This window comes from Cuculus canorus, chromosome 1, assembly GCF_017976375.1.
Source record: "Cuculus canorus isolate bCucCan1 chromosome 1, bCucCan1.pri, whole genome shotgun sequence".
Lineage (NCBI taxonomy): Eukaryota > Metazoa > Chordata > Aves > Cuculiformes > Cuculidae > Cuculus > Cuculus canorus.
Genome location: NC_071401.1, coordinates 208,400,103 through 208,427,872, shown reverse-complemented (window position 1 = coordinate 208,427,872; position 27,770 = coordinate 208,400,103). Strand labels below are relative to the sequence as shown.

The 27,770-nt window shown below is 55.2% G+C and overlaps 1 protein-coding gene across 13 annotated transcripts in view; it reads left to right on the top strand.

The window, feature by feature from the left end:
- SHANK3 (SH3 and multiple ankyrin repeat domains 3) overlaps positions 1 to 27,770 on the top strand; it is a 302,562-nt gene that overhangs the window by 91,310 nt on the left and 183,482 nt on the right. For 11 of the 13 annotated variants that reach the window (XM_054083072.1, XM_054083024.1, XM_054083045.1 and 8 more), the window contains exon 13: positions 16,738 to 16,761. The exons of the other annotated variants lie outside the window; for them this stretch is intronic. In XM_054083072.1, the coding sequence (XP_053939047.1) occupies positions 16,738 to 16,761 (24 nt within the window). The remainder of the gene's footprint in view (positions 1 to 16,737; positions 16,762 to 27,770) is intronic. 13 annotated transcript variants of the gene reach the window in all.

Below are 27,770 nucleotides of genomic sequence, written 5' to 3'. Positions count from 1 at the left end.
GTCCCTCTTTGGCCCATGGGATCCCCCTTTGGCCCAGAGTGTCCCTCTTTGGCCCAGAGTGTCCCTCTTTGGCCCAATGGGTCCCTCCCTCTTTGGCCCAATGGGTCCCTCCCTCTTTGGCCCATGGGATCCCTCTTTGGCCCATGGGATCCTTCTTTGGCCCAATGTGTCCCTATTTGGCCCATGGGATCCCTCTTTGACCCAATGGTTCCCCCTTTGGCCCAATGTGTCCCTCTTTTGCCCAATGTGTCCCTCTTTGGCACATGGGATCCCCCTTTGGCCCAATGGGTCCCTCTTTGGGACCAATTTGCCGTCCCGCTCTCCGCTGTACAGTCTCGTGCTCAAAGTCTCGATGGAGATCCGTGACAATGGTGTCCCTCCGGGTCCGTACTGGGAGCGGTGCTGTTCAATATCTCCATCAGTGACACTGACAGAGAGGTTGAGGGCACCATCAGCGAGTTTGGAGGTGACACTGAGCTGAGGGGGGCAGTGGCCACGTGGGAAGGATGGGATGGATCCAGAGGGACCCGGAGAGGCTGGAGAAGAGGGGCTGAGAGAACCTCAGGAGATTCAACCCCTGGGTTGGGGCAATCCGTGGTTTCACTCCAGGCTGAGGGACGATGGATGGGAGCAGCGCTGAGGAGAAGGACTTGGGGCGCTGGGGAGGAGAAGCTCATCCAGGACCTGGAGAGGCTGGAGAAGAGGGGCTGGAGAACCTCATGAGGTTCAACCAGGCCAAGGGCAACGTCCTACCCCTGGATCGGGGCAATCCATGGTTTCCCACCATGGAATTGGGTTGGAATCCCCAGTTTCAGTAGACTATGGGGATGATGGATGGGAGCAGCGCTGAGGAGAAGGACTTGGGGCGCTGGGGAGGAGAAGGTCGAGAGGAGCTCATCCAGAGGGACCTGGAAAGGCTGGAGAAGAGGGACTGGAGAACCTCAGGAGGTTCAACCAGGCCAAGGGCAACGTCCTACCCCTGGGTTGGGGCAATCCATGGTTTCCATCCAGGCTGAGGGATGATGGATGGGAGCAGCGCTGAGGAGAAGGACTTGGGGCGCTGGGGAGGAGAAGGTGGAGAGGAGCCCCCCCGTGGGGTCCCAGCCCAGAACCCCCCCGTGTCCTGGGCTGCATCCAGAGCAGCGTGGCCAGCAGGGAGGGACGGGATTCTGCCCCTCTGCTCCGCTCCGGGGACACCTCCTCGGGAGAATTGTGTCCAGGTCTGGAATCCTCAGCAGAAGGAGGAGATGGAGCTGTTGGAAGGGGTCCAGAGGAGGCTCCAAGGATGCTGCGAGGGCTGCAGAACCTCCCGTCCGAGACAGCTGAGCCCCTTCAGGCTCTGGAAGCTGCTCTGAGGTCTCCTGGGAGCCTTCTCTTCTCCCCAACCCCAACTCTCTCAGCTGTCCTCGGACGGGAGGTTCTGCAGCCCTCGCAGCATCCTTGGAGCCTCCTCTGGACCCCTTCCAACAGCTCCATCTCCTCCTTCTGCTGAGGATTCCAGACCTGGACACAATTCTCCCGAGGAGGTGTCCCCGGAGCGGAGCAGAGGGGCAGAATCCCGTCCCTCCCTGCTGGCCACGCTGCTCTGGATGCAGCCCAGGACACGGGGGGGTCTCTGGGCTGTTGCCACCTCCTCTCGAGCTTCTCCTCCACCGGCATCAACTGTGGGTCCTACCATAGACTTTGGAGAAGATGAAAAAGTAGCGGCTGAGGTTGTTGGGTGTTATGGAACCCTGGGAGCTCCTGTCCTGCTCGTCTCATGGTCAGTGTTTGGGAATGAAAAGGGTTTTTTTTTCGGGAATAATGATAGCTCCTTGAGAGACGGAGGAATGATTTCCTCTTCTTGTTGTTGGGAACTTTGAGAAGAATGAGTCACGGAAGGGGAAGAAGAGAAGAATCGCTCATAATCCGAACTGAATGGAGCTGAAATATCTCAAGGACGTGAAAAAAAACATTTGTTCGGACAAAGCAATTTGGTTGTTTCTGATCAGTGCAGCTGCGTGGCCGAGGGGACAACGTCTCATCCTCCAGGTCAGCAGGATGATGGGATGGGAGGAATTTCTTCACCATGAGGGTGGTGAGGCCCCAGAACAGGTTGTCCAGAGCAGTGGTGGCTGCGCCATCCCTGGAGGTGTTCCAGGCCAGGTTGGATGGTTCTTGGAGGCCCTGATCCAGTGGGAGGTTTCCCTGCCCATGGTGGGACTGCATGGGCTTGGAGGTCATTGATGATGGCATTGGTGGAAGATGGACTTCCTGACTGTGCTCAGTGTTGGGTTGATGAGACAATGGACATCGTGGTTGATGAGGTTGGTCAAACATGGGGCTTCCCAACGGTGCTCGATGGTGTTCTGCTGAGGCAGTGGACGTCGTCGTTGATGGGGTTGGTGGAAAATGGGCTTCTGAGTTCTGCTCGGTGGTGTTCTGCTGAGGCAGTGGACATCGTTGTTGATGGGGTTGGTGGAATATGGGCTTCCAGTTCTGCTCGGTGGTGTTCTGCTGAGGCAGTGGACGTCGTTGTTGATGGGGTTGGTGGAATATGGGCTTCCCAGTTCTGCTCGATGGTGTTCTGCTGAGGCAGTGGACATCGTCGTTGATGGGTTGGTGGAATATGGGCTTCCCAGTTCTGCTCGGTGGTGTTCTGCTGAGGCAGTGGACATCGTTGTTGATGGGGTTGGTGGAATATGGGCTTCCAGTTCTGCTCGGTGGTGTTCTGCTGAGGCAGTGGACATCGTTGTTGATGGGGTTGGTGGAATATGGGCTTCCCAGTTCCCCTCGATGGTGTTCTGCTGAGGCAGTGGACATCGTTGTTGATGGGGTTGGTGGAATATGGGCTTCCAGTTCTCCTATATGGTGTTCTGCTGAGGCAGTGGACATCATTATTGATGGGATTGGTGGAATATGGGCTTCCCAGTTCTGCTCGGTGGTGTTCTACTGAGGCAGTGGGCATCGTCGTTGATGGGGTTGGTGGAATATGGGCTTCCCAGTTCTGCTCGGTGGTGTTCTGCTGAGGCAGTGGACGTCGTTGTTGATGGGGTTGGTGGAATATGGGCTTCCCAGTTCTGCTCGGTGGTGTTCTGCTGAGGCAGTGGACATCGTTGTTGATGGGGTTGGTGGAATATGGGCTTCCCAGTTCTGCTCGGTGGTGTTCTGCTGAGGCAGTGGACATCGTTATTGATGGGGTTGGTGGAATATGGGCTTCCCAGTTCTGCTCGGTGGTGTTCTGCTGAGGCAGTGGACATCGTTGTTGATGGGGTTGGTGGAATATGGGCTTCCCAGTTCTGCTCGGTGGTGTTCTGCTGAGGCAGTGGATGTCGTTGTTGATGGGGTTGGTGGAATATGGGCTTCCCAGTTCTGCTCAGTGGTGTTCTGCTGAGGCAGTGGACATCGTCGTTGATGGGGTTGGTGGAATATGGGCTTCCCAGTTCTGCTCGGTGGTGTTCTACTGAGGCAGTGGACATCGTTGTTGATGGGGTTGGTGGAATATGGGCTTCCAGTTCTGCTCGGTGGTGTTCTGCTGGGGCAGTGGACATTGTTGTTGATGGGGTTGGTGGAATATGAGCTTCACAGTTCTCCTCGGTGGTGTTCTGCTGGAGCAGTGGACATTATTGTTGATGGGGTTGGTGGAATATGAGCTTCACAGTTCTCCTCGGTGGTGTTCTGCTGAGGCAGTGGACGTCGTTGTTGATGGGGTTGGTGGAATATGGGCTTCCCAGTTCTGCTCGGTGGTGTTCTGCTGAGGCAGTGGACGTCGTTGTTGATGGGGTTGGTGGAATATGAGCTTCACAGTTCTCCTCGGTGGTGTTCTGCTGAGGCAGTGGACGTCGTTGTTGATGGGGTTGGTGGAATATGGGCTTCCCAGTTCTGCTCGGTGGTGTTCTGCTGAGGCAGTGGACGTCGTTGTTGATGGGGTTGGTGGAATATGAGCTTCCCAGTTCTGCTCGGTGGTGTTCTGCTGAGGCAGTGGACATCATCGTTGTTGATGGGGTTGGTGGAATATGGGCTTCCCAGTTCTGCTCGGTGGTGTTCTGCTGAGGCAGTGGACATCGTTGTTGATGGGGTTGGTGGAATATGGGCTTCCCAGTTCTGCTCAGTGGTGTTCTGCTGAGGCAGTGGACGTCGTCGTCTTGCCTGGTGGATCTCTGGCTGCTCCTGTGTTCTGCATAAATATCTGACCTCGTTTTGCTGTCTTCTGCGTTCCTCGGGTTGGTTGTATCAGAAGAGGCTAATTATGTCCTATTGAGAAACGCATCGGATCTTCCCGACTCCAAATGCGTCGCTTCTTAGTTGGAGTTCTCTCTTGTTCAGGTTCTCCATGGTGTGTCTCTTGTTCAGGTTCTCCATGGAACAGTTGGGTTTTGGAGGTCCCACTTGCTGTTTATGGTGCCTGGTTGACATCTCGTCCCATCGCCATTGCTTTGCCGCCCACGTGCCCCACTCTTTGCGTCTTCCCTCGCAACTGATTTCTACCTCCGACCACACCTTCTGCTCCTCTCTACGTTTGGCAGATAAATAGGGCTTTGAGATTGCCGTCTTGGGTGGTGTCCAGGTGGATCTCAAATGGCTTTGGAGAAGTGATTGAGGATTAAAGAGAACATAGAGATTACAGACTCTGTTCTACTCCTTTCAAAGTAAGGAGTTTACGAAGCTTAAGAACAATAAATCCATTTTTGGCTTTGGTGGTGAAGGATTCCTCCCTGTCTTCTCCTTTCCACGTCTTTCTTCACTTGGTGGATGTCGGTGACAGCCCACAGGAGACACAAAGAAAGGGGACTGTGCTTCATTTGGTGTTTCCTCAGGGGTGTTAGAACTTGGATTGCAGTCACAAGTGGTGTCCTCATGGCTCAGTCCTGGGGTGAGTCCTCTTTATCCATGATTTGGGCATTGAGGGCTCCATCAGTCGGTTGGGAGAGACACCAAGTCATGCAGGAATGTTGATCTCCTGGAGGGCAGGAAGGGTCTGCAGAGGGACCTGGCCAGGCTGGATCCATGGATGGAGGCAGGAAGGCTCTGCAGAGGGATCTGGCCAGGCTGGATCCATGGATGGAGGGCAGGAAGGGTCTGCAGAGGGATCTGGCCAGGCTGGATCCATGGATGGAGGGCAGGAAGGGTCTGCAGGGGGATCTGGCCAGGCTGGATCCATGGATGGAGGGCAGGAAGGCTCTGCAGAGGGATCTGGCCAGGCTGGATCCATGGATGGAGGGCAGGAAGGGTCTGCAGAGGGATCTGGCCAGGCTGGATCCATGGATGGAGGGCAGGAAGGCTCTGCAGAGGGATCTGGCCAGGCTGGATCCATGGATGGAGGGCAGGAAGGGTCTGCAGAGGGACCTGGCCAGGCTGGATCCATGGATGGAGGGCAGGAAGGCTCTGCAGAGGGATCTGGCCAGGCTGGATCCATGGATGGAGGGCAGGAAGGCTCTGCAGAGGGATCTGGCCAGGCTGGATCCATGGATGGAGGCAGGAAGGGTCTGCAGAGGGATCTGGCCAGGCTGGATCCATGGATGGAGGGCAGGAAGGCTCTGCAGAGGGATCTGGCCAGGCTGGATCCATGGATGGAGGGCAGGAAGGGTCTGCAGAGGGATCTGGCCAGGCTGGATCCATGGATGGAGGGCAGGAAGGCTCTGCAGAGGGATCTGGCCAGGCTGGATCCATGGATTGCCCCAGCCCCGGTGTAGGACTTTGCCCTTGGCCTTGTTGAACCTCGTGAGGTTCTCCAGCCCCACTTCTCCAGCCTTTCCAGGTCCCTCTGGATGCCATCCCATCCTTCCACTGTGGCCACTGCCCCTCCGTTGAAAGCGCCGATTCCCCTGACTGAGGTGTAGGACCTTTCACTTGGCCTGGTTGAACCTCAGAAGGTTGTTCCAGGGTATCTCCGTGTCTACCTCAGCTCCGGGAAGGACTCGGGATCACTTTTGAAGCTTTTCCTTCGTATCAGGGTCAGGAAATTCTCTTTCTATTCCTTCTTGTTTTGTGTGGAAGGTCATTTTGAAAGAGATGGGAAGAAGCCAAGATGCGTCTGGTTGCTGGAGCCTGGGATGAGAATTATACAACCTCTTGGGACTGCTGCCTGTCATAAGTCCTGCTTTCTGCTGTGCTACATTTCTTGACTTGAGGTTAGGAGAGGATTTTTCCACTGAGATCTTAGCGTGTTGCAGGTCAACAGCGTGATTTCTGGACCGGTGGAGCTTCAAATGTCTCGTGAAGGCCAAATAACCCTTCTGGAAAGCGAGGTGTCCTTGGTAGGAACGTCTTGCTTAAGGATGTGGAGATAAAATATCAGAAAACCGAGTTCACCTGTGGAATCTTCAGCACCAGAAAGACATAGACCTGTTGGAGTGGGTCCAGGTGAGGGCCACCAAACTGAGCTGAGGGCTGGAGAATCTCTCCTGTGGAGAAAGATGGAGTTGGGGTTGTTCCTCCTTGAGAAAAGAAGGCTCCAGGGAGGTTTTCTTGCAGCCTTTCAGTACTTAAAGGGGGCTTAGAAGAAGGGTGGGGACAACCTTTTCAGCAGAACCTGTTGCAAGAGGATGGAGGAGGGGGTGGTCTAAAAGTAGGAGAGGGTAGAAGAAGACTTGATATACGGGAGACATGAGCGTCGTGAAACGCTGGTCCAGGTTGCCAAGAGTGATGGTAGAAGCCCCATGCCTGGAAGCATTCCAGGCCAGGTTGGATGGGGCTTGGAGTGGAAAGCGTCCCTGGGGTTGGAACGGGATGGGCTTTGAGGTCCCTTCCAACCCAACCCAACCCAACCCAACCCATTCCATGATTCTATGCAAACGAAGGGAGGGTTTAGAGACAGAGAGACCGTGTCAGGTGTCTCTGGACAGAGCCGTTGTTGTGGTCCACTTGCTTCCAACTTTCCTTTCTGTTCAGGTCTGGTGGTGGAGGGGTTCTCTCAAGGTAAAACGAATCTCTGAGGCTTTTTTGTGGTGTCTTTATTCTTCAGCGTAAATTCTTCCGCCAAGGAAGAGGAGTCTTCAGAACTTCATAGGATGGATTGGGTTGGAAGGGACCTCCAAGCCCATCCAGTCCCACCCCCCGCCATGGGCAGGGACACCTCCCACTGGATCAGGGGCTCCAAGAACCATCCAACCTGGTCTTGAACACCTCCAGGGGTGGAGGTCATGAGACAGATGAGACACTGGACAACCCGTTCCAGGGCCTCCTCACCCTCATGGTGAAGAAATTCCTCCTCATGTCCAGTCTAACTCTGCCCCTCTCCAGTTTATCCCCATTGCCCCTCGTTCTGTCACTCCAGGCTCTTGGAAAAAGTCCCTCTCCAGCTTTCTTGGAGCTCCTTCAGGCACTGGAAGGTCTCTCTAAGGTTTCCTTGGAGCCTTCTCTTCTCCAGGCTGAACAACTCCAACTCTCTCAGCCTGTCTCAGTAGTTGTAGAGAGCGATGAGGTCCCCCCTCAGCCCCTCTTCTCCATCCCCAGGGCCCTCAGCCGCCTCTCAGAACCCTCGTTCTCCAGACCCTTCTCCAGCTCCGGGTCCTTCGCCGGATGCTGCAGCCCCTCAGGGTCCTTCTTGGAGTGAAAGACCCAAAACTCAACCCCGGAGTGGAGCTGTGTCCTCCCCAGGGGGACAATCCCTGCGCTGCTCCTGCTGCCACCCCACGGCTGAGCCCGGCCAGGATGCTATTGGCCTTCGTGGCCACCGCGGCCACCGCTGCCTCCTGGTCAAGTAGTGGAGATACCTCCTGTGAGGTGGGATTACTGCGTATTACAATAAAACTGATCGCAGTTGTGCTCGGCATCTGTGATGATAAGGTGAGAATTCTTATCAACTTGTCACCAGAGGAGAGGAAACCTTCTTGACAAGTCGAAAGAACGAGATGTCATCAAAGCTTTTACTGCTGGAGTAGGATCCCCATGTGCTTCTCCTCGGGTACCTTCTATCTACAGCTGCGTCCTCTGTGTGGTTGAAGAGCAGGGAAGTAGAAGGTTATGACCAACCTTCATAGGGTGGTTGTTCTCCTGCAGCTGGGATGGATCAATCCCAAGGAGAAATCCAGGCTGGATGGACAACGGGATGGGAGCAGCGCTGAGGAGAAGGACTTGGGGCGCTGGGGAGGAGAAGCTTGGGAGGAGCTCATCCAGGACCTGGAGAGGCTGGAGAAGAAGGGCTGGAGAACCTCATGAGGTTCAACCAGGCCAAGGGCAACGTCCTACCCATGGGTTGGGGCAATCCATGGTTTCCCTCCATGCTGAGGGATGATGGATGGGAGCAGTGCTGAGGAGAAGGACTTGGGGCGCTGGGGAGGAGAAGGTCGAGAGGAGCCCCACCGTGGGGTCCCAGCCCAGAACCCCCCCGTGTCCTGGGCTGCATCCAGAGCAGCGTGGCCAGCAGGGAGGGACGGGATTCTGCCCCTCTGCTCCGCTCCGGGGACACCTCCTCGGGAGAATTGTGTCCAGGTCTGGAATCCTCCCCAGAAGAAGGAGATGGAGCTGTTGGAGTGAGGCCAGAGGAGGCCACAGAGGTGATCTGAGGGTTGCTGTGAGGACAGGCTGAGAGAGTTGGGGATGTCCAGACTGGAGAAGAGAAGGCTCCAGGGAGACCTTGGAGCAGCTTCCAGTATGGAAAGGGGCTCCAGGAAAGAGGGGCTCTTGGTCAGGGAGTGCAGGGACAGGATGAGGGGAATGGTTTTGAGCTGCAAGAGGGGAGATTGAGTTGAGATCTTGTGGAGAAATGTCCTCCTGGGAGGATGTGGAGGCCCTGGCCCAGGTTGCCCAGAGCAGTGGTGGCTGCCCCATCCCTGGAGGTGTTCAAGGCCAGGTTGGATGGGGCTCGGAGCCCCTGATCCGGTAGGAGGTGTCCCTGCCCATGGCAGGGAGTGGGACTGGATGGGCTTGGAGGTCCCTTCCAACCCAACCGGCTCCATGATTCCTTTTTCCTCCTCAAGCCGTTTCCCAGTGTTTGGATATTTTCCTTCTGAAGTTTCTTGTCTTGGCTCCAGTAGTTTCTCTGAAGGGCAGAAAGTTGGATGTTCCTCCCTCATCAGCTTTTTGCAGGGCTTTTCTATCTGACGTGGCCACCTTGAAGGAGTTGGGCTTCTTGAAAGAAGCCATATAGGTGGAAGATGGGTTCTTCCAAAGTCTGGGTTCTTCCAAAAGCCCATCCTGGGGCCATCCTACCTCCCTTGGGACAAAGGTTCTTCTACTGGAGTGTGTCCTCACGGAGAGGAGACAGCGGCTTTGGGGGAGCTGTTGCTGGAGACCTTCTGCTGAGGTCCTTGTCTGCAGCGGTCCTCATCCCTGCTCGCTTCAGGATTAGATTTCCCTGATACGGCAGAGTTGGCGCCGTCTTAGAAGCACCGACGGAGTCTCTCTCTGATCCCAAACGAAGCGTAGTGGCTGTCGGGGTGATTCATCCCTCAGCGTGTGCCGAGCCGGTGTGCACGGCTCCACCTGAGGTGGTTGTCTCGACTCCCCGCAGGCAGCGAGAAGAAATAGCTCTTCCACAGGGCAATTTATCTCCTCCTGACTTAGACATTTAAAATAAGTCTGATGAATCACGCTCCGAAATAGGCGATTTCTCTCCTGGCTCAGATATAGATAGCCCTCAGCTCCGGCGTTCCTCGGGCTCGGCCGTTGGAACCATCAAATCATGGAATCATAGAAGAGTTTGGGCTGGAAGGGACCTCCAAGCCCATCCAGTCCCACCCCCTGCCATGGGCAGGGACACCTCCCACTGGATCAGGGGCTCCAAGAACCATCCAACCTGGCCTGGAACCCCTCCAGGGATGGGGCAGACACCACTGCTCTGGGCAACCTGGGCCAGGGCCTCTCCACCCTCATGGTGAAGAAATTCCTCCTCATGTCCAGTCTAACTCTGCCCCTCTCCAGTTTATTCCCATTGACCCTCATCCTATCACTCCATCCCTTTGGGAACAGCCCCTCTCCGGCTCTCCTGGAGCCCCTTCAGGCTCTGGAAGCTGCTCTGAGGTCTCCTGGGAGCCTTCTCTTCTCCCCAACCCCAACTCTCTCAGCTGTCCTCGGACGGGAGGTTCTGCAGCCCTCGCAGCATCCTTGGAGCCTCCTCTGAACCAGTGAAGGTCCTGGCCCTTGGCCTTGTTGAACCTCTTACAACTGGCCTTGGCCCATGGATCCAGCCTGGCCAGATCCCTCTGCAGACCCTTCCTGCCCTCCATCCATGGATCCAGCCTGGCCAGATCCCTCTGCAGACCCTTCCTGCCTCCATCCATGGATCCAGCCTGGCCAGATCCCTCTGCAGACCCTTCCTGCCTCCATCCATGGATCCAGCCTGGCCAGATCCCTCTGCAGACCCTTCCTGTCCTCCATCCATGGATCCAGCCTGGCCAGATCCCTCTGGAGACCCTTCCTGTCCTCCATCCATGGATCCAGCCTGGCCAGATCCCTCTGCAGAGCCTTCCTGCCCTCCATTCATGGATCCAGCCTGGCCAGATCCCTCTGCAGAGCCTTCCTGCCCTCCATCCATGGATCCAGCCTGGCCAGATCCCTCTGCAGACCCTTCCTGTCCTCCATCCATGGATCCAGCCTGGCCAGATCCCTCTGCAGAGCCTTCCTGCCCTCCATCCATGGATCCAGCCTGGCCAGATCCCTCTGCAGACCCTTCCTGCCCTCCATCCATGGATCCAGCCTGGCCAGATCCCTCTGCAGAGCCTTCCTGCCCTCCATCCATGGATCCAGCCTGGCCAGATCCCTCTGCAGAGCCTTCCTGCCCTCCATCCATGGATCCAGCCTGGCCAGATCCCTCTGCAGACCCTTCCTGCCCTCCATCCATGGATCCAGCCTGGCCAGATCCCTCTGCAGTGTCCCAACCACTCCTCCCGAAGCCTGTGGTGGTCGTTACGGGTTCCCTCCTTGCAACCAGATGAACTTTCCCTAACGAATCCCTATATTTTCCACGTACGAAGGGTATTCTCCAGGTGGCCAAAGCATCGCTTTGCCTGGGGAGCGCGAGACGCGTTCACGGCTGTCTCAGCTTACGCTCTTCATTTAAACACTGAATTCCTCTCTGTAATCTTTAACGAGCGACGCTAATTAACACCTGAACAACCCCACCGGTGGGTGTCTTCTACACAAAGATCAGATGTGTTTCCGTTTGAGGTTTTCCAGCTCGGGAGAGGCGAGAGCGGCGCTTTAGCAGTTTGCTCCCAAGGTAGAGCGGGGTTTGGTTGGCTGCGGCGTTGCTGGCGCCGGCGCGTGCCGGAGGAGTTGGATCTTCAGCTTGGAGACGAAGCGTGCCAGCAGGAATTTCTGAGCCTGACAGGAACAGCTTGTTTCCAATCCATCCACATCTTTGTGGATCAAATACGGACCTTGGCGCCAGCACCTGTGAGATAACCGGGATGGGGCTCTCCCAACCGTCTCCTATAACCGGAGCGTTGCTGTGGGCACGAGAGGTCATCCTTGGTTTGTGTGTGTGTGTCCTCTCCTGAGTAGAAACTGGGAACGATCCTCATGGAATCGTAGAATTGTGGAATAGTTTGGGTTGGAAGGAACCTTAAATATCATCCCAGATTTCCTTCCAGGCTGGGGATGATGGATGGGAGCAGCGCTGAGGAGAAGGACTTGGGGAGATGAGGAGAAGGTCGAGAGGAGCCCCACCGTGCACTCCCAGCCCAGAACCCCCCCGTGTCCTGGGCTGCACCCAGAGCAGCGTGGCCAGCAGGGAGGGACGGGATTCTGCCCCTCTGCTCCGCTCCGGGGACACCTCCTCGGGAGAATTGTGTCCAGGTCTGGAATCCTCAGCAGAAGGAGGAGATGGAGCTGTTGGAAGGGCTCCAGAGGAGGCTCCAAGGATGCTGCGAGGGCTGCAGAACCTCCCGTCCGAGGACAGCTGAGAGAGTTGGGGTTGGGGAGAAGAGAAGGCTCCCAGGAGACCTCAGAGCAGCTTCCAGAGCCTGAAGGGGCTCCAGGAGAGCCGGAGAGGGGCTTTTTCCAAGGTCTTGGAGTGACAGGACGAGGGGGAACGGGGATAAACTGGAGAGGGGCAGAGTTAGACTGGACATGAGGAAGAATTTCTTCACCATGAGGCCCTGGAACAGGTTGTCCAGGGAATTTGTGGCTGCGCCATCCCTGGAGGTGTTCCATGCCAGGTTGGGTGGTTCTTGGAGCCCCTGATCCAGTGGGAGGTGTCCCTGCCCATGGCAGGGGTTGGAACTGGATGATGTTTAAGGTCCCTTCCAACCCAAACCATTCTATGATTCTATGATCATCCAGTTCCAACCTCTCCTTTTAAGCTCGCTATCAAACCATGTCCGTGGGTTTTGGACCTCTCAATAGAAGAAGGTCATTGAGGGGATGGAGTGTGTCCAGAGAGGTGCAACGAGGCTGGTGAAGGGTCTGGAGAACAGAGCTTATGAGGAATGTCTGAGGGACCTGGGGATGTTTAACCTGGAGAAGAGGAGGCTGAGGGGAGACCTTATGACCCTCTTCAACTCTCTGAAAGGAGGTTGTGGTGAGGTGGGCACTGATCTCTTCAGCCAAGTGACAGGTGATAGGATGAGGAAATGGCCTCAAGTTGTTCCAGGTGAGGTTCCGATCGGATATTAGGAAGTGTCTTTACAGGAACAGTGAAGCCCTGGCAGAGGCTGCCCGGCGAGGTGATGGAGTCTCCATCCTTGGAGAGTTTAAAAGCTGTTTAGATGCGGCACTTCAGGACATGGTTTGCTCAGCACGGGGTGGGTTGGGCTGATGGTTGAACTGGATGACCTCAGTGGTCTTTTCCAGCCTTAATGATTCTATGATTTCCCTTTCGTTCCCTGCTGCCCGTCAGACATGGCATTTCCTTCTCAACGGGGTTGTGACCGATACAGTTGAGTGAAGTGTTGGGACCTTTGTTGATGAAGTGTTGGGACCTTTGTTGATCCTTTCTGCCCATGGGCTCATCAAGAGACGCAGCCTCTGTGTGCCCCAAGGCCAACACCGTGGTTGCTGACTTGAGGAGCCGTCGGGAAGGAAGGCTGGAGTCCAAAACGAGTCTTGGAAAGAGCTTGGCTCCGATGTTACGTGAAAGCTAAACCCGGGAGGCAAGTCTTGGGGTTGTAGTGAGGTGGGTGCTGGTCTCTTCTCCCAAGGAACACGGGATGAGATGAGAGGGAATGGCTTCAAGTGTCACCAGGGGAGGTTTGGATTGGATATTGTGAAACATTCCTCCACTGGAAGAGCGACGAAGCCCTGGCAGAGGCTGCCCAGGGCGGTGGTGGAGTCTCCATCCCTGGAGGGGTTCAAGGAATGTGCGGCCGTGGCATTTTGGGACATGGTTTATTCAGCACAGTGGAGTTGGGCTGATGGTTGGATTGGATGATGTTGGAGGCGTTTTCCAACTTTAATGATTCCATGATTCTTTGAGGAGTCATCACCTTGGAGCAGTGGTTGGCCAGCATGCTGCAGGTCTTTGAGGAGAGGCTTTGGCTTGTGGTGGATCCACAAGGGCACATGTGTGGTCAGATAAAGGTCGTTGTGTGTGGTTGTCAACCCAATGTCCTTCCCTCTTCTGCTCAGCCCAAAGTCACCTCTTCAGTGCAGAATCTTCTGGTTGGTGGAAGTCATAGTGGCTGTAATTTGCCTTCTGGCTTTGCCCAGATCTCTGTTGACCTCCAACTTGATGAGAGTTTTCTTTGTGCTGGAGCTTGGCACCTCACTCCTGTTGGGAGTTGAGGGACTTCTTGAGCTACAGCTTTTGATCATCCCCACTTTGGAATCCAGACCTTTCTTGGCCGCGGCTACAGTGAGCACCAGCGTGGGCAGCGCTGAGCGTTGAGTGTCTTCTTATCATCTGGAGGTGCTCAAGGATAGGTTGGGTGGAGCTTGGAGCAACCTGATTGAGCGGAAAGTGTCCCTGTGCATCTCAGGGGGTTGGAACTGTTTGGGCTTTAAGGTCCTTACCAATCCAACCCCACCAACAGTGCAGGACTCACAGATTTTGGATCCCACAACACGTTTTGATGTCTCTGGCGTGGTTGGATGGTGTGGCCAGAAGAGCTTCTCCATACTCTCCTTTTTTCATGGTCAGGTTATCGGTGACAGGTGAAGGGGATGCACGTGGTGGTGGAACCTCGCGCTTACTGCCTTCAGTCTTAACGTCTTCATAGAATCAGAGAATAATTTGGGTTGGAAGGACCTTAAAGCCCATCCAGTCCCACCTCTGCCATGGGCAGGGACACCTCCCGCTGGATCAGGGGCTCCAAGAACCATCCAACCTGGCCTTGAACACCTCCAGGGATGGGGCAGTCACAGCTTCCCTGGACAACTTCTTCCAGGGCCTTCCCGCCCTCAGCATGATGAAATTCCTCCTCATGTCCAGTCTAACTCTGCCCATCTCCAGTTTATCCCCGTTCCCTCTCATCCTGTCACTCATCCCTTTGGGAACAGCCCCTCTCCGGCTCTCCCGGAGCCCCTTCAGGCTCTGGAAGCTGCTCTGAGGTCTCCTGGGAGCCTTCTCTTCTCCCCAACCCCAACTCTCTCAGCTGTCCTCGGACGGGAGGTTCTGCAGCCCTCGCAGCATCCTTGGAGCCTCCTCTGGACCCATTCCAACAGCTCCATCTCCTCCTTCTGCGGAGGATTCCAGACCTGGACACAATTCTCCCGAGGAGGTGTCCCCGGAGCGGAGCAGAGGGGCAGAATCCCGTCCCTCCCTGCTGGCCACGCTGCTCTGGATGCAGCCCAGGACACGGGGGGGTTCTGGGCTGGGACCCCACGGTGGGGCTCCTCTCGACCTTCTCCTCCCCAGCGCCCCAAGTCCTTCTCCTCAGCGCTGCTCCCATCCATCATCCCCCATCCTGTACTGAAACCAGGGATTGCCCTGACCCCAGGGTAGGACCTTGCCCTTGGCCTGGTTGAACTTCCTGAGGTTCTCCAGCCCCTCTTCTCCAGCCTGTCCGGGTCCCTCTGGATCCATCCCACCCTTCCACTGTGGCACCTGCCCCACTCAGCTTTGTGTCACCTCCAGACTTGCTGTGGGTGCCCTCAATCTCACTGTCTGTGTCATTGACGGAGATATTAAACAGCACCGCTCCCAGGTTGGACCCCTGAGGGACACCACTGGTCACAGATCTCCATCTGGACTTGGAGCCATTGACCACTACTCTTTGAACGCAACCATCCAACCACTTCCTTATCCACCGCACCGTCCACCCATCCAACCCATCTCTCTCCAATTTAGAGAGAAGGATGTTGTGGGGCACCGTGTCAGAAGCTTTACTGAAGTTCTTTGTGTCCCCTGTCCTCACCGAGGTTTCTGTAGGCCTTTTCGGAGTGTTCCTACCAGAAGAGCACCTGTATTCTCTTTGATAATGGAGCTCTCCTGGGTTTTGGGGTGTTTGGTGATCATAGGTTGGACTGTCCAAGGGGCACACCATGCCCTTGGCTCTCCCGTTGGCTGCAGACAGACCCGGTACCGTGGCAGATCTTCCCGTCGGCCGCATCGCCAACCACATTTGGGGCTAAACCGTGTTTTGCAGATGACCTCCAACCATGACCTGTTGGAATTCCGGGTTGCCGGTTTAGCGACGCACGGTCTGTCTTCCCTTGGAAACGACTTAAATTAGCAAAACATGGGAGTCGAAGACGTTGAGGTGTACGCTGAGCTGGCAGCTGTCCCTATTTACCTTCCAGAATTAGAAAATGCTTCATTAATTCAAGGCAGCTTCTTCTCAACGCCTCAGCTTGACCTTAGTGGTGTCCCAGATTTCGGCTTTGGGGGCACATAGACCTATTATTAGAGGGAAAACTCGGGTGTGAGCTTGCCAGGCTTCAGCTCCTTCTCTTTCTGCTTGCTGAGTGAGTTCCTCCGAGGGAAGGCAACTCCACCTGGACCGCTCCTACCAGTTGGGTGCCTGCAATCGATCTCCAGAGCTTGGAGAACCACGGAATGGGTTGGGTTGGAAGGGACCTCAAAGCCCATTCAGTTCCAAGCCCCCCATGCCATGGGCAGGGACACCTCCCGCTGGATCAGGGGCTCCAAGAACCATCCAACCTGGCCTGGAACCCCTCCAGGGATGGGGCAGCCAGCTTCCCTGGGAAACCTGGGCCAGGGCCTCACCACCCTCGTCATGATGAAATTCCTCCTCATGTCCAGTCTAACTCTGCCCCTCTCCAGTTTATCCCCGTTCCCCTCATCCTGTCACTCCAAGACCTTGGGAAAAGTCCCTCTCCAGCTTTTCTGGAGCCCCTTCAGGCTCTGGAAGCTGCTCTGAGGTCTCCTGGGAGCCTTCTCTTCTCCCCAACCCCAACTCTCTCAGCTGTCCTCGGACGGGAGGTTCTGCAGCCCTCGCAGCATCCTTGGAGCCTCCTCTGGACCCCTTCCAACAGCTCCATCTCCTCCTTCTGCTGAGGATTCCAGAACTGGACACAATTCTCCCGATGAGGTCTCCCTGGAGCGGAGCAGAGGGGCAGAATCCCATCCCTCAACCCACGGACTGGTTTATAAGCTGCATTTCCTTCTCTATTTTGGACCGACACGGCTTCGCAGGATGGTTTTGTCTCTTGGATGTGAAGCTCTGGGGTGGACAAGTCACGAGACGTTGTTTCCTCGTGTCGGGAAGCGCGTGCTCCTCTGCCGGAGGGGGTGGCATGTGTGGGTGCAGGCTGCAGACTGTCCATGCCTGGTGGTGACCACGATGTCCACGCTCACGGTGTCTCAGCTGGAGACAGCTCTCCTGCTCCGTTTCTGCGTGGATGGTTCTGCTTTGCTTTCGTCTCGTTCACGTCTCCCATTGGTTTTTCTCTCTCATTTTCATTCACGCTTCGCAGCAGACGAGCAGCTCCGGGAATTCGGTAACTATGATTCTTTTTCTTTCTTTTCCACCACTCCGCTATATCCTTTCCCACTTTTCTCCTTGCCGAGTCCTCTGTTGGTGGTAGCTCTAGTTTAGCTTTAGGAGACTGGTCTTGCCTCTTCTTCCCTTCATTCCTGGATGGGGATGGGGGGGCTGAGGGCAAGAAGGGACCTTCCTTTCCCATCCTGTTGGTTTTCCCCCAATCCTTGACGTTCCTCTGTTCTTGTATGTGTGATGCGCCCGGGAAGGTCAACCTTGGAGATGCACGTGGCTCCTGAGAAGATGCTCTGGTGATGCTTGGTGAGATCTCGTGGGGAGGGATGAGCTGATCCCAAGACTCCGCCGAGGTGGTTGAGGGAAGAGGCAGCACCAGACCTTGCTTCTTCCCATGTTGAACGAGGTGATGGAGTTCAGACGCAGTTTGTGCGGTCTGGGAAGAGATTGTCTGGATTTCCAGAGGTGGGATGTGAGTAGTTGAGCTTAGCCAGGAGGGACAGATACCATACTGGTTCCCCTTGGTGGTACCAGTTCCTCCAAGCGTCTTGGCTTGGATCAGACACAGTGTGGCCAGCAGGACCACGGAGCGATGGTGCCCCTGTGGCATTTGTGAGGCCACAACTTGAATCTTGGGTTCAGTTTTGGGCCCCTCACTACAAGAAGGACCTTGAAGTCCTGGAATGCATCAAGAGAAGAGCAACGAAGCTGGTGAAGGAGCTGGAGAACAAGTGTTATGAGGAGCAGCTGAGGGACCTGGGGTTTAGCCTGGAGAGGAGGAGGCTGAGGGAAGACCTCATCGCTGTCTACAACTCCCTGAGAGGAGATTGCAGCAAGGTGGGTCCTGGTCTCTTCTCCCAAGTGACAGGAGATAGGATGAAGTGGCCTCAGGTTGCACCAGGACAGGTTCAGATTGGACATCAGGAGGAATTTCTTCACCAAAAAGGGTTCTCAGGCCCTGCAGAGGCTGCCCAGGGAGGTGGTGGAGTCCCCATCCCTGGGATGGGTTTAAAAGCCGTGAAGATGAGGCGCTCTGGGATCAGGTTTAGTAGCGGACAGGGACAGTTTGGGTTGATGATCTCCAAGGTTTTTTCCAACCAAGTGATTCTATGAACCCTGACTCTCTCAGCCTTTCTTGATGTAGGAGAATCATGGAATGGTTTGGGTTGGAAGGGACCTCCAAGCCCAACCAGTCCCACCCCCTGCCATGGGCAGGGACACCTCCTGCTGGATCAGGGGCTCCAAGAACCATCCAACCTGGCCTGGAACCCCTCCAGGGATGGGGCAACCACCACTGCTCTGGGAAACCTGTTCCAGAGCCTCACCATCCTCACGGTGAAGAAATTCCTCCTTCTATCGAGCCTAAATCTGCCCCTCTCCAGTTTATACCCGTGACGAGAAGCCGTAGCAGAGGTTGAACATCAAGCTCCTGAAAGGACGCTGAGCGCAGAAGGCTTTCCTGACGTTGGGATGCCCTGGCAGCCCCACCACCGTGATTTATCCCCTTGTAAATCCCTGCCAGGGTTTTCCCTGCAATGCTTTACTGATTCGCAAGTGCTGCTGCTGCTGCTCGAGAGCCTTTCCCGGATCTCTGCAGACTCCGGGCTTGTGCAGCAGCGTCGTCTCCTTGGCAAGGCTTGGCCAAGGTGGGAGGGGGAATCTGCTCGGCCAAGGGGGGATGCGAAGGGGGAAGGGTGACGGGAGAAGGCGGATGGCGCGGCTCTGCAGCCGGAGTCGGGCTGGCTGGTCAGCGAGGCGGATCCGTGCGCTTCAGCGTCTCCAAACGTGAAGTGTAGGCGTCGTTTGGAGCGTTGCTGTGAAGGGTTTCGCTGTTCATTAAGGAGCGGCAGCGCTGCCGGTTTGCCATTAAGGGCTCTCAGCGCCGAGCGCGGCGAAGTGCCGGATACGAGGCTCCAGCAGGGAGAGGAAACGCTGCTTCAAAAGGAGAGAGGAAAAGGTGTTCTCGATATCTGCTTCAAAATAGAGTTTTTTTCTGCTGCTGGGGCGGCACTTCGGCTGTTTTCATGGAATCGTAGAGTCATGGAATCATAGAATAGTTTGGGTTGGAAGGGACCTCAAAGCCCATCCAGTTCTACCCGCTGGATCACACCTCCCGCTGGATCAGGGGCTCCAAGAACCATCCAACCTGGCCTGGAACACCTCCAGGGATGGGGCAACCACAACTTCCCTGGACAACCTGTTCCAGGGTCTCCCCACCCTCAGCATGAAGAAATTCCTCCTCATGTCCAGTCTAACTCTGCCCCTCTCCAGTTTATCCCCGTTCCCCCTCGTTCTGTCACTCCACCCCTTTGGGAACAGCCCCTCTCCGGCTCTCCTGGAGCCCCTTCAGGCTCTGGAAGCTGCTCTGAGGTCTCCTGGGAACCTTCTCTTCTCCCCAACCCCAACTCTCTCAGCCTGTCCTCGGACGGGAGGTTCTCAGCCCTCGCAGCATCCTTGGAGCCCCTTCAGGTACTGGAACTTTTCCTCCTAGGAACTTCCCAACACTGCTCCATCCCATCAACATTAATTTTTGGGATCCATTACTTTCCAGTGGCCTTTGACTTAATGATGGAATAGGACATCTCATTTCCCTTTGTGCTGTCCGCTTGCTCTTCACCCTTGGCTTCCTTGGGCTACCTCAGGACCACTCCGAGAGGAAATTCCCTCTACTACAAGAAAGCTGGAGAGGGGCTGTTCCCAAAGGGATGGAGTGATAGGACGAGGGGCAACGGGGATAAACTGGAGAGGGGCAGAGTTAGACTGGGACATGAGGAGGAATTTCTTCACCATGAGGGTGGTGAGACCCTGGAGGAGGTTGCCCGGAGAAGTTGTGGCTGCCCCATCCCTGGAGGTGTTCAACACCAGGTTGGATGATTCTTGAGCCCCTGATCCAGTGGGAAGTGTCCCTGCCCATGCCAGGGGGGTTGGAACTGAATGGCTTTAAGATCCCTTCCAACCCAAACTACTCTATGATTCCCTGAAAATGGAATGTTTCTCTCTTGCTCTCTTGTAGTTTTCTTTCCGTTTTAGTCCTCTCCTCGTTGAATTGTGTCAGGAACAACGCTCACGGCTCTGAAGGACCCATAGCTCCTTCCCCTCTCTGTGTTCTTGGCTGGAGTTTCTCGTAGGGAGGATTTAGCGAGGTGGTGCTGGTCTCTTCTCCCAAGGAACAAGGGATAAGACCAGAGGAAACAGCCTGGAGTTGTGCCGGGGGCGTAGATTGGATGATGGGAAGGAGTTCCCAAGAGTGGTGAAGCACTGGCAGAGGCTGCCCAGGGCAGTGGTGGAATCTCCATCCCTGGATGAGTTCAAAAACATGTAGACGTGGCACTTTGGACACAGTTTAGAAGGCACAGTGCGGTTGTTGATGGTCGGAGTTGATCTTAGATGTCTTTTCCAGCCTTAAGGATTCTGTGACCCTAATATTTTGCCTCTTAGGATGGAGAAGTCTTTAAGTCTTGTTCTCCAAGAGGTTCTTTTTGATGTTGTGAGAAGGACCCTCACTTCACCGTGTAGACGTGGCACTTTGGACGCAGTTTAGAAGGCACAGTGTGGTTGCTGATGGTCGGACTTGATCTTAGACGTCTTTTCCAGCCTTAAGGATTCCGTGACCCTAATATTTTGCGTCTTAGGATGGGGACATCTTTAAGCCTTGTTCTCCAAGAGGTTCTTTTTGATGTTGCGATAAGGACCCTCACTTCACCGTGTCGACGTGGCACGCTGGGACGTGGTTTAGAAGGCACAGTGCGGTTGTTGATGGTCAGACTTGATCTTAGACGTCTTCTCCAGCCTTAAGGATTAGGTGACCCTAATATTTTGCGTCTTAGGATGGGGACATCTTTAAGCCTTGTTCTCCAAGAGGTTCTTTTTGATGCTGCGATAAGGACCCTCACTTCACCGTGTAGACGTGGCACTTTGGACACAGTTTAGAAGGCACAGTGCGGTTGTTGATGGTCGGAGTTGATCTTAGACGTCTTTTCCAGCCTTAAGGATTCTGTGACCCTAATATTTTGCCTCTTAGGATGGAGAAGTCTTTAAGTCTTGTTCTCCAAGAGGTTCTTTTTGATGTTGTGAGAAGGTCCCTCACTTCACCGTGTAGATGTGGCACTTTGGACACCGTTTAGAAGGCACAGGGCAGTTGTTGATGGTCGGACTTGATCTTGGACGTCTTTTCCAGCCTTAAGGATTCCATGACCCTAATATTTTGCCTCTTAGGATGGAGAAGTCTTTAAGCCTTGTTCTCCAAGAGGTTCTTTTTGATGTTGTGAGAAGGTCCCTCACTTCACTGTGTAGACGTGGCCCTTCGGACACGGTTTAGAAGGCACAGTGCGGTTGTTGATGGTCGGAGTTGATCTTAGACATCTTTTCCAGCCTTAAGGATTCCATGACCCTAATATTTTGCCTCTTAGGATGGGGAAGTCTTTAAGTCTTGTTCTCCAAGAGGTGCTTTTTGATGTTGTGAGAAGGACCCTCACTTCACCGTGTAGACGTGGCACACTGGGACGTGGTTTAGCAGGCTCGGCGGGGCTGGGCTGACGGTTGGACTGGATGATCCCAGCAGTCTTTTCCGACCTCAATGATTTCACGATTCTCTCACTTCCTGAAGCAGCTTCCTTAGCACATTTCTTTCCCCTGAAAGGTTTTCCTTCACTTCGCAACACGTAGGACGTGGGGAGCATATGTTGTAACCCACACGCCATACGTGGTGTGTCCTGCACGTACGTCTGGATGGGTCGATGACTTTGCTCTCTGCCGAGAACCACGTGATGTTTGGATTCCTGGTGGCCTTTCACCTAAAATGCCCCGTTCTTCATTTCAGAACTGGCAGGACTGTGCCTGGGGGTTATTATTCTCATGGAACCATGGAATGGGTTGGGTTGGAAGGGACCTCGAAGCCCATCCAGTTCCAACCCCATTGGAATCGCATCATTGCTGATTGATGAGAAGGTGGAGAGGAGCCCCACCATGCGCTCCCAGCCCAGAACCCCCCCGTGTCCTGGGCTGCATCCAGAGCAGCGTGGCCAGCAGGGAGGGACGGGATTCTGCCCCTCTGCTCCGCTCCGGGGACACCTCCTCGGGAGAATTGTGTCCAGGTCTGGAATCCTCAGCAGAAGGAGGAGATGGAGCTGTTGGAAGGGGTCCAGAGGAGGCTCCAAGGATGCTGCGAGGGCTGCAGAACCTCCCGTCCGAGGACAGCTGAGAGAGTTGGGGTTGGGGAGAAGAGAAGGCTCCCAGGAGACCTCAGAGCAGCTTCCAGTGCCTGAAGGGGCTCCAGGAGAGCCGGAGAGGGGCTGTTCCCAAAGGGATGAGTGACAGGACGAGGGGGAATGGGGATAAACTGGAGAGGGGCAGAGTTAGACTGGACAGGAGGAGTGGTGGCTGCCCCATCCCTGGAGGTGTTCCAGGCCAGACTGGATGGTTCTTGGAGCCCCTGATCCAGCGGGAGGTGTCCCTGGGTTGGAACTGGATGATCTTTGAGGTCCCTTCCAACCTAAACCATTCCATGATTCTATGACCACCTCCGTGGCCTCCTCTGGACCTGTTCCAACGGTTTCATCTCCTCCTTATGTTGGGGACTCCACAACTGGACACAGGACTCCAGGTGGGGTCTCAACGAGAGCGGAGCAGAGGGGTAGAATCCCCTCCCTTGCCCTCCTGCTTTGTCCATTTGTGTCCCACCTCATGGATTTGATACCCCGGGAGCCGTTTAATTTTCCTCGTGCTTCCCTTCGCTTTGGAATTAATGCCATGTCATGCTGCAAAGCGCCCCGGAGACGGCAGGAGAAGGTGTCTCCCGCTGATTGCAGAGCAGCCAACTCTTGGCATTCCCAATTAAAAGGTGTCCGAGGGCTGCTCCGAAGTGTGTGATCCGCTCATTTCTGATTAAAAACCCAACCACCCCAGGAAGCCGCGATGAAACGGCTCCGAGGGCTAAAAGAAACGGCGACAGACTTGCCGGCTGGAAAACAGCCCCGCTCTGAGCAATCCGTAGGCGCCGCAGCATCCCTGCTTCTCCGGGCTTGGAAAGCTTGGAGCTTGCAGAGGGATAACGTCATGCCGAGGGAGCGAAGGGCTAAAAACGCCTCTTGGAGCGCGGCGCTAATAAATGCAAATCGGGGCTGGAATGAGGAGCAGCCCCGGTGGGGTCGATGGGCTCTTGGCGTAAAGACCTTGGAGCAGCGGCTCCTTAATAGCTTTGTCGATAACGATGATAAATAAAGAGATAACAAGAGATCCGCTCGGGAAAAGCGGAGCGGATGCTCCCGGTCTGGGCAATCCCTTGGGTTGAGCTTTGGGGGGAGGGGAGGAAAGCCAAGATCCAACCCCATCAATGGGTGCGGCGTAAATCCGCGCTGGACCCCGTCGGAACGCTCAAGTTCGCTCTCCTTTTGCTGTCTGTGGTGTAAATCCATGTTTTCTACCCCATCGGATCACCCAAGCCCCCTCTCTCTTTGGCATCTGCGGTGTAAATCCATGTTTTCTACCCCATCGGATCACCCAAGCCCTCTCTCTCTTTGGCGTCTGTGGTGTAAATCCATGTTTTCTACCCCATCGGATCACCCATATCCCCTCTCTCTTTAGCGTCTGCGGTGTAAATCCATGTTTTCTACCCCATCGGATCACTCAACCCCCTCTTTCTTTGGCGTCTGTGGTGTAAATCCATGTTTTACCCCATCGGATCACCCAAGCCCTCTCTCTCTTTGGCGTCTGTGGTGTAAATCCATGTTTTCTACCCCATCGGATCACCCAAGCCCCCTCTCTCTTTGGCATCTGCGGTGTAAATCCATGTTTTACCCCATCGGATCACCCAAGCCCTCTCTCTCTTTGGTGTCTGCGGTGTAAATCCGTGTTTTCTACCCCATCGGATCACCCAAACCCCCTCTCTCTTTGGCGTCTGTGGTGTAAATCCATGTTTTCTACCCCATCGGATCACCCAAGCCCCCTCTCTCTTTGGCATCTGTGGTGTAAATCCATGTTCTATCCCATGGGATCACCCAAGCCCCCTCTCTCTTTGGCGTCTGTGGTGTAAATCCATGTTTTACCCCATCGGATCACCCAAGCCCCCTCTCTCTTTGGCATCTGTGGTGTAAATCCATGTTCTATCCCATGGGATCACCCAAGCCCCCTCTCTCTTTGGCGTCTGTGGTGTAAATCCATGTTTTACCCCATCGGATCACCCAAGCCCTCTCTCTCTTTGGCGTCTGTGGTGTAAATCCATGTTTTTTACCCCTTGGATCACCCAAGCCCCCTCTCTCTTTGGCGTCTGTGGTATAAATCCATGTTTTCTACCCCTTGGATCACCCAAGCCCCCTCTCTCTTTGGCGTCTGCGGTGTAAATCCGTGTTTTCTACCCCATCGGATCACCCAAGCCCTCTCTCTCTTTGGCATCTGCGGTGTAAATCCATGTTTTCTACCCCATGCGATCACCCAAGCCCCCTCTCTCTTTGGCGTCTGTGGTGTAAATCCATGTTTTCTACCCCATCGGATCACCCAAGCCCCCTCTCTCTTTGGCGTCTGTGGTGTAAATCCATGTTTTCTATCCCATCGGATCACCCAAGCCCCCTCTCTCTTTGGCGTCTGTGGTGTAAATCCATGTTTTCTACCCCATCGGATCACCCAAGCCCCCTCTCTCTTTAGCGTCTGCGGTGTAAATCCATGTTTTCTACCCCATCGGATCACTCAACCCCCTCTTTCTTTGGCGTCTGTGGTGTAAATCCATGTTTTACCCCATCGGATCACCCAAGCCCTCTCTCTCTTTGGCGTCTGTGGTGTAAATCCATGTTTTCTACCCCATCGGATCACCCAAGCCCCCTTTCTCTTTGGCATCTGCGGTGTAAATCTGTGCTGTACCCCGTCAGATCGCTCAAGTCCCCTCTCCTTTTGCTGCCTGTGGTGTAAATCCATGTTTTCTACCCCATCGGATCACCCAAGCCCTCTCTCTCTTTGGCATCTGCGGTGTAAATCCATGTTTTCTACCCCATCGGATCACCCAAGCCCTCTCTCTCTTTGGCATCTGCGGTGTAAATCCATGTTTTTTACCCCATCGGATCACCCAAGCCCCCTCTCTCTTTGGCATCAGCGGTGTAAATCCATGTTCTACCCCATCGGATCACCCAAGCCCCCTCTCTCTTTGGCATCAGCGGTGTAAATCCATGTTTTCTACCCCATCGGATCACCCAAGCCCCCTCTCTCTTTGGCATCAGCGGTGTAAATCCATGTTCTACTCCATCGGATCACCCAAGCCCCCTCTTTCTTTGGCATCTGTGGTGTAAATCCATGTTTTACCCCATCGGATCACCCAACCCCCTCTCTCTTTGGCATCTGTGGTGTAAATCCATGTTCTACCCCATCGGATCACCCATATCCCCTCTCTCTTTGGCATCTGTGGTGTAAATCCATGTTTTCTACCCCATTGGATCACCCAAGTCCCCTCTCTCTTTGGCATCAGCGGTGTAAATCCATGTTTTCTACCCCATCGGATCACCCAAGCCCCCTCTCTCAGCTCGTTAATTCTCTGCTGGAGGAGCCTGGAGGTGCTCGAGGGAATATTGGCTCAATATTCCAAGAGGAGAGCAGAGTTCTGTGCTGCCCGGCGTGGATCGATCGCTGCAGGACGCGGTGGAGGCCGAGGATGTGAACTGATTTTCAAAAAGGAGGAGGTTCGTTGATGGAAGGAGAGGGGGTCAACATCCGTTAGGCGGTGCGGTGGCTGCGGATTCCGGATTCCGAACCTCCGGGAGTGTTGGCTGCTGGGAGATGAGGGTGTTGTTCCTCATCTGTGATGAGTGGTGTCCCTCCAGGGTCCGAACTGGGACTTCATCAGTGAGATAGACGGCGAGGTCAAGGGTACCCACAGCGAGTTTGGAGGTGACACCGAGCTGAGTGGGGCAGGTGCTGTGCCAGAAGGATGGGATGGATCCAGAGGGACCTGGACAGGCTGGAGAAGTGGGGCTGGGAGAACCTCAGGAGGGTCAACCAGGCCAAGGTCTTACACCTGGGTCAGGGCAATCCGCGGTTTCAGTAGGCGATGGGGGATGATGGGATGGAGAGCAGCCCTGAGGAGAAGGACTTGGGGTGCTGGGGAGGAGAAGGTCGAGAGGAGCTCATCCAGGACCTGGAGAGGCTGGAGAAGAGGGGCTGGAGAACCTCAGGAGGTTCAACCAGGCCAAGGGCAATGTCCTACCCATGGGTTGGGGCAATCCATGGTTTCCCTCCAGGCTGAGGGATGATGGATGGGAGCAGCTCTGAGGAGAAGGACTTGGGGCGCTGGGGAGGAGAAGGTGGAGAGGAGCCCCACCGTGGGGTCCCAGCCCAGAGCCCCCCCGTGTCCTGGGCTGCATCCAGAGCAGCGTGGCCAGCAGGGAGGGACGGGATTCTGCCCCTCTGCTCCTCTCTGGGAGAATTGTGTCCAGGTCTGGAATCCTCAACTGAAGAAGTCCCTCCCCAGCTTTCCTGGAGCCCCTTTCCGTCCTGGAAGCTGCTCTAAAGTCTCCTCGGAGCCTTCTCTTCTCCAGGCTGAACAACCCCAACTCTCTCAGCCTGACCTCAGATGGGAGGTGCTCCAACCCTCGCAGCATCACCTCCTCTGGTCTCACTCCAACAGGTCCACGTTCCTTTTATCCCATGTGCCGCAACTGATGTGCAAAGAGAGGAGAAGGCAGGGAGTGGGGCAGGTAGCAAGGGTTGAACCCTCTTTGGGTCACCTGGGCTTCCTCTGCAAAGCTTGGCTTTGCTCTGCGTTGATATTTCAGCCAGAAGACCCTGCTCCTGGTTCTCACAGCCCTTGGTTGGCTCTTGGCACCTTCCCAACCTCTGTGAGTCGTTTCCCTGCCCCCTGCAGCCGTGGGAATTCCTTCCCAAGTGGCCGCCAAGGGTTTTGCAGTTCAGGATTTCTTCTCTGTGTGGCTCTTGAGTGCTTGTGGGTCTTCCTAACCCTTCCATCTTTAAGGACAAGCCTTCTTGGTCTACTTGAGGGTAAGGAGGTTCTCCAAAGGGATCGGAATAGGCTGGAAAGATGGGCTGAGACCAATGGCACGAGGTTTAACAAGGCCAAATGCCGGGTCCTGCACTTGGGGCACAACAACCCTGTGCAGTGCTCCCGACCAGGAGAAGTGTGGCTGGAAAGCAGCCTGGAGGAGAAGGACCTGGGGGTGTTGGTTGACAACACCTGAAGGTGAGCCAGCAGTGGCCCAGGTGGCCAAGAAGGCCAATGGCGTCTTGGCTTGGATCAGATACGGCATGGCCAGCAGGTCCTGGGAGATGATTCTTCTCCTGGACTCGGCACTGGTGAGACCACACCTTGAATACGGTCTTCAGTTGTGGATCCATCACTCCAAGAAGGATGTTGAGGCTCTGGAGTGTGTCCAGAGAAGAGCAATGAAGCTGTGAGGGGTCTGGAGAACAAGGGTTAAGAGGAGCGGCTGAGGGCTGTTGGGTTATTTAGCCTGGAGAAGAGGAGGCTGAGGGGAGACCTCATAGCTCTCTACAACTCCTTGAAAGAAGGTCGTTGATAGGAGGGCGCTGGGCTCTTCTCCCAAGGGACGGGGGACAGGACAAGGGGGAATGGCCTCAAGCTCCACCAGGGGAGGTTCAGGCTGGACATCAGGAAAAACACCTTCACCAAAAGGGTTCCCAGGCCCCGGCAGAGGCGTCCCAGGGCGGTGGTGGAGTCCCCATCCCTGGAGTTATTTAAGAGACGAGTCGACGCGGTGCTCAGGGACGTGGTTTAGCGGCAGATGGGAACGGTCGGACTCTACGAGGTCTTTTCCAACCTGGTGATCCGATAGTTCTCAGCTGAATGGGAGTTGCGGTTGCCATTCCCTGCATCAGCATCTCATCCCACAACGCTCCTCGAGGAGCGAGGCTCATTCAGCAAAGGCTTAGGGAAAAAAATCACATCGGGCTGTAATCGCCCGCGAGGCGCTTTCTTGCCTCGCCTTGACAAAGCGTTTGAGCTCCTTGAGTGGTGTTAATACGGCGCCGCGCGCGTCACGGCGCTTCAAGGGAAAGAGG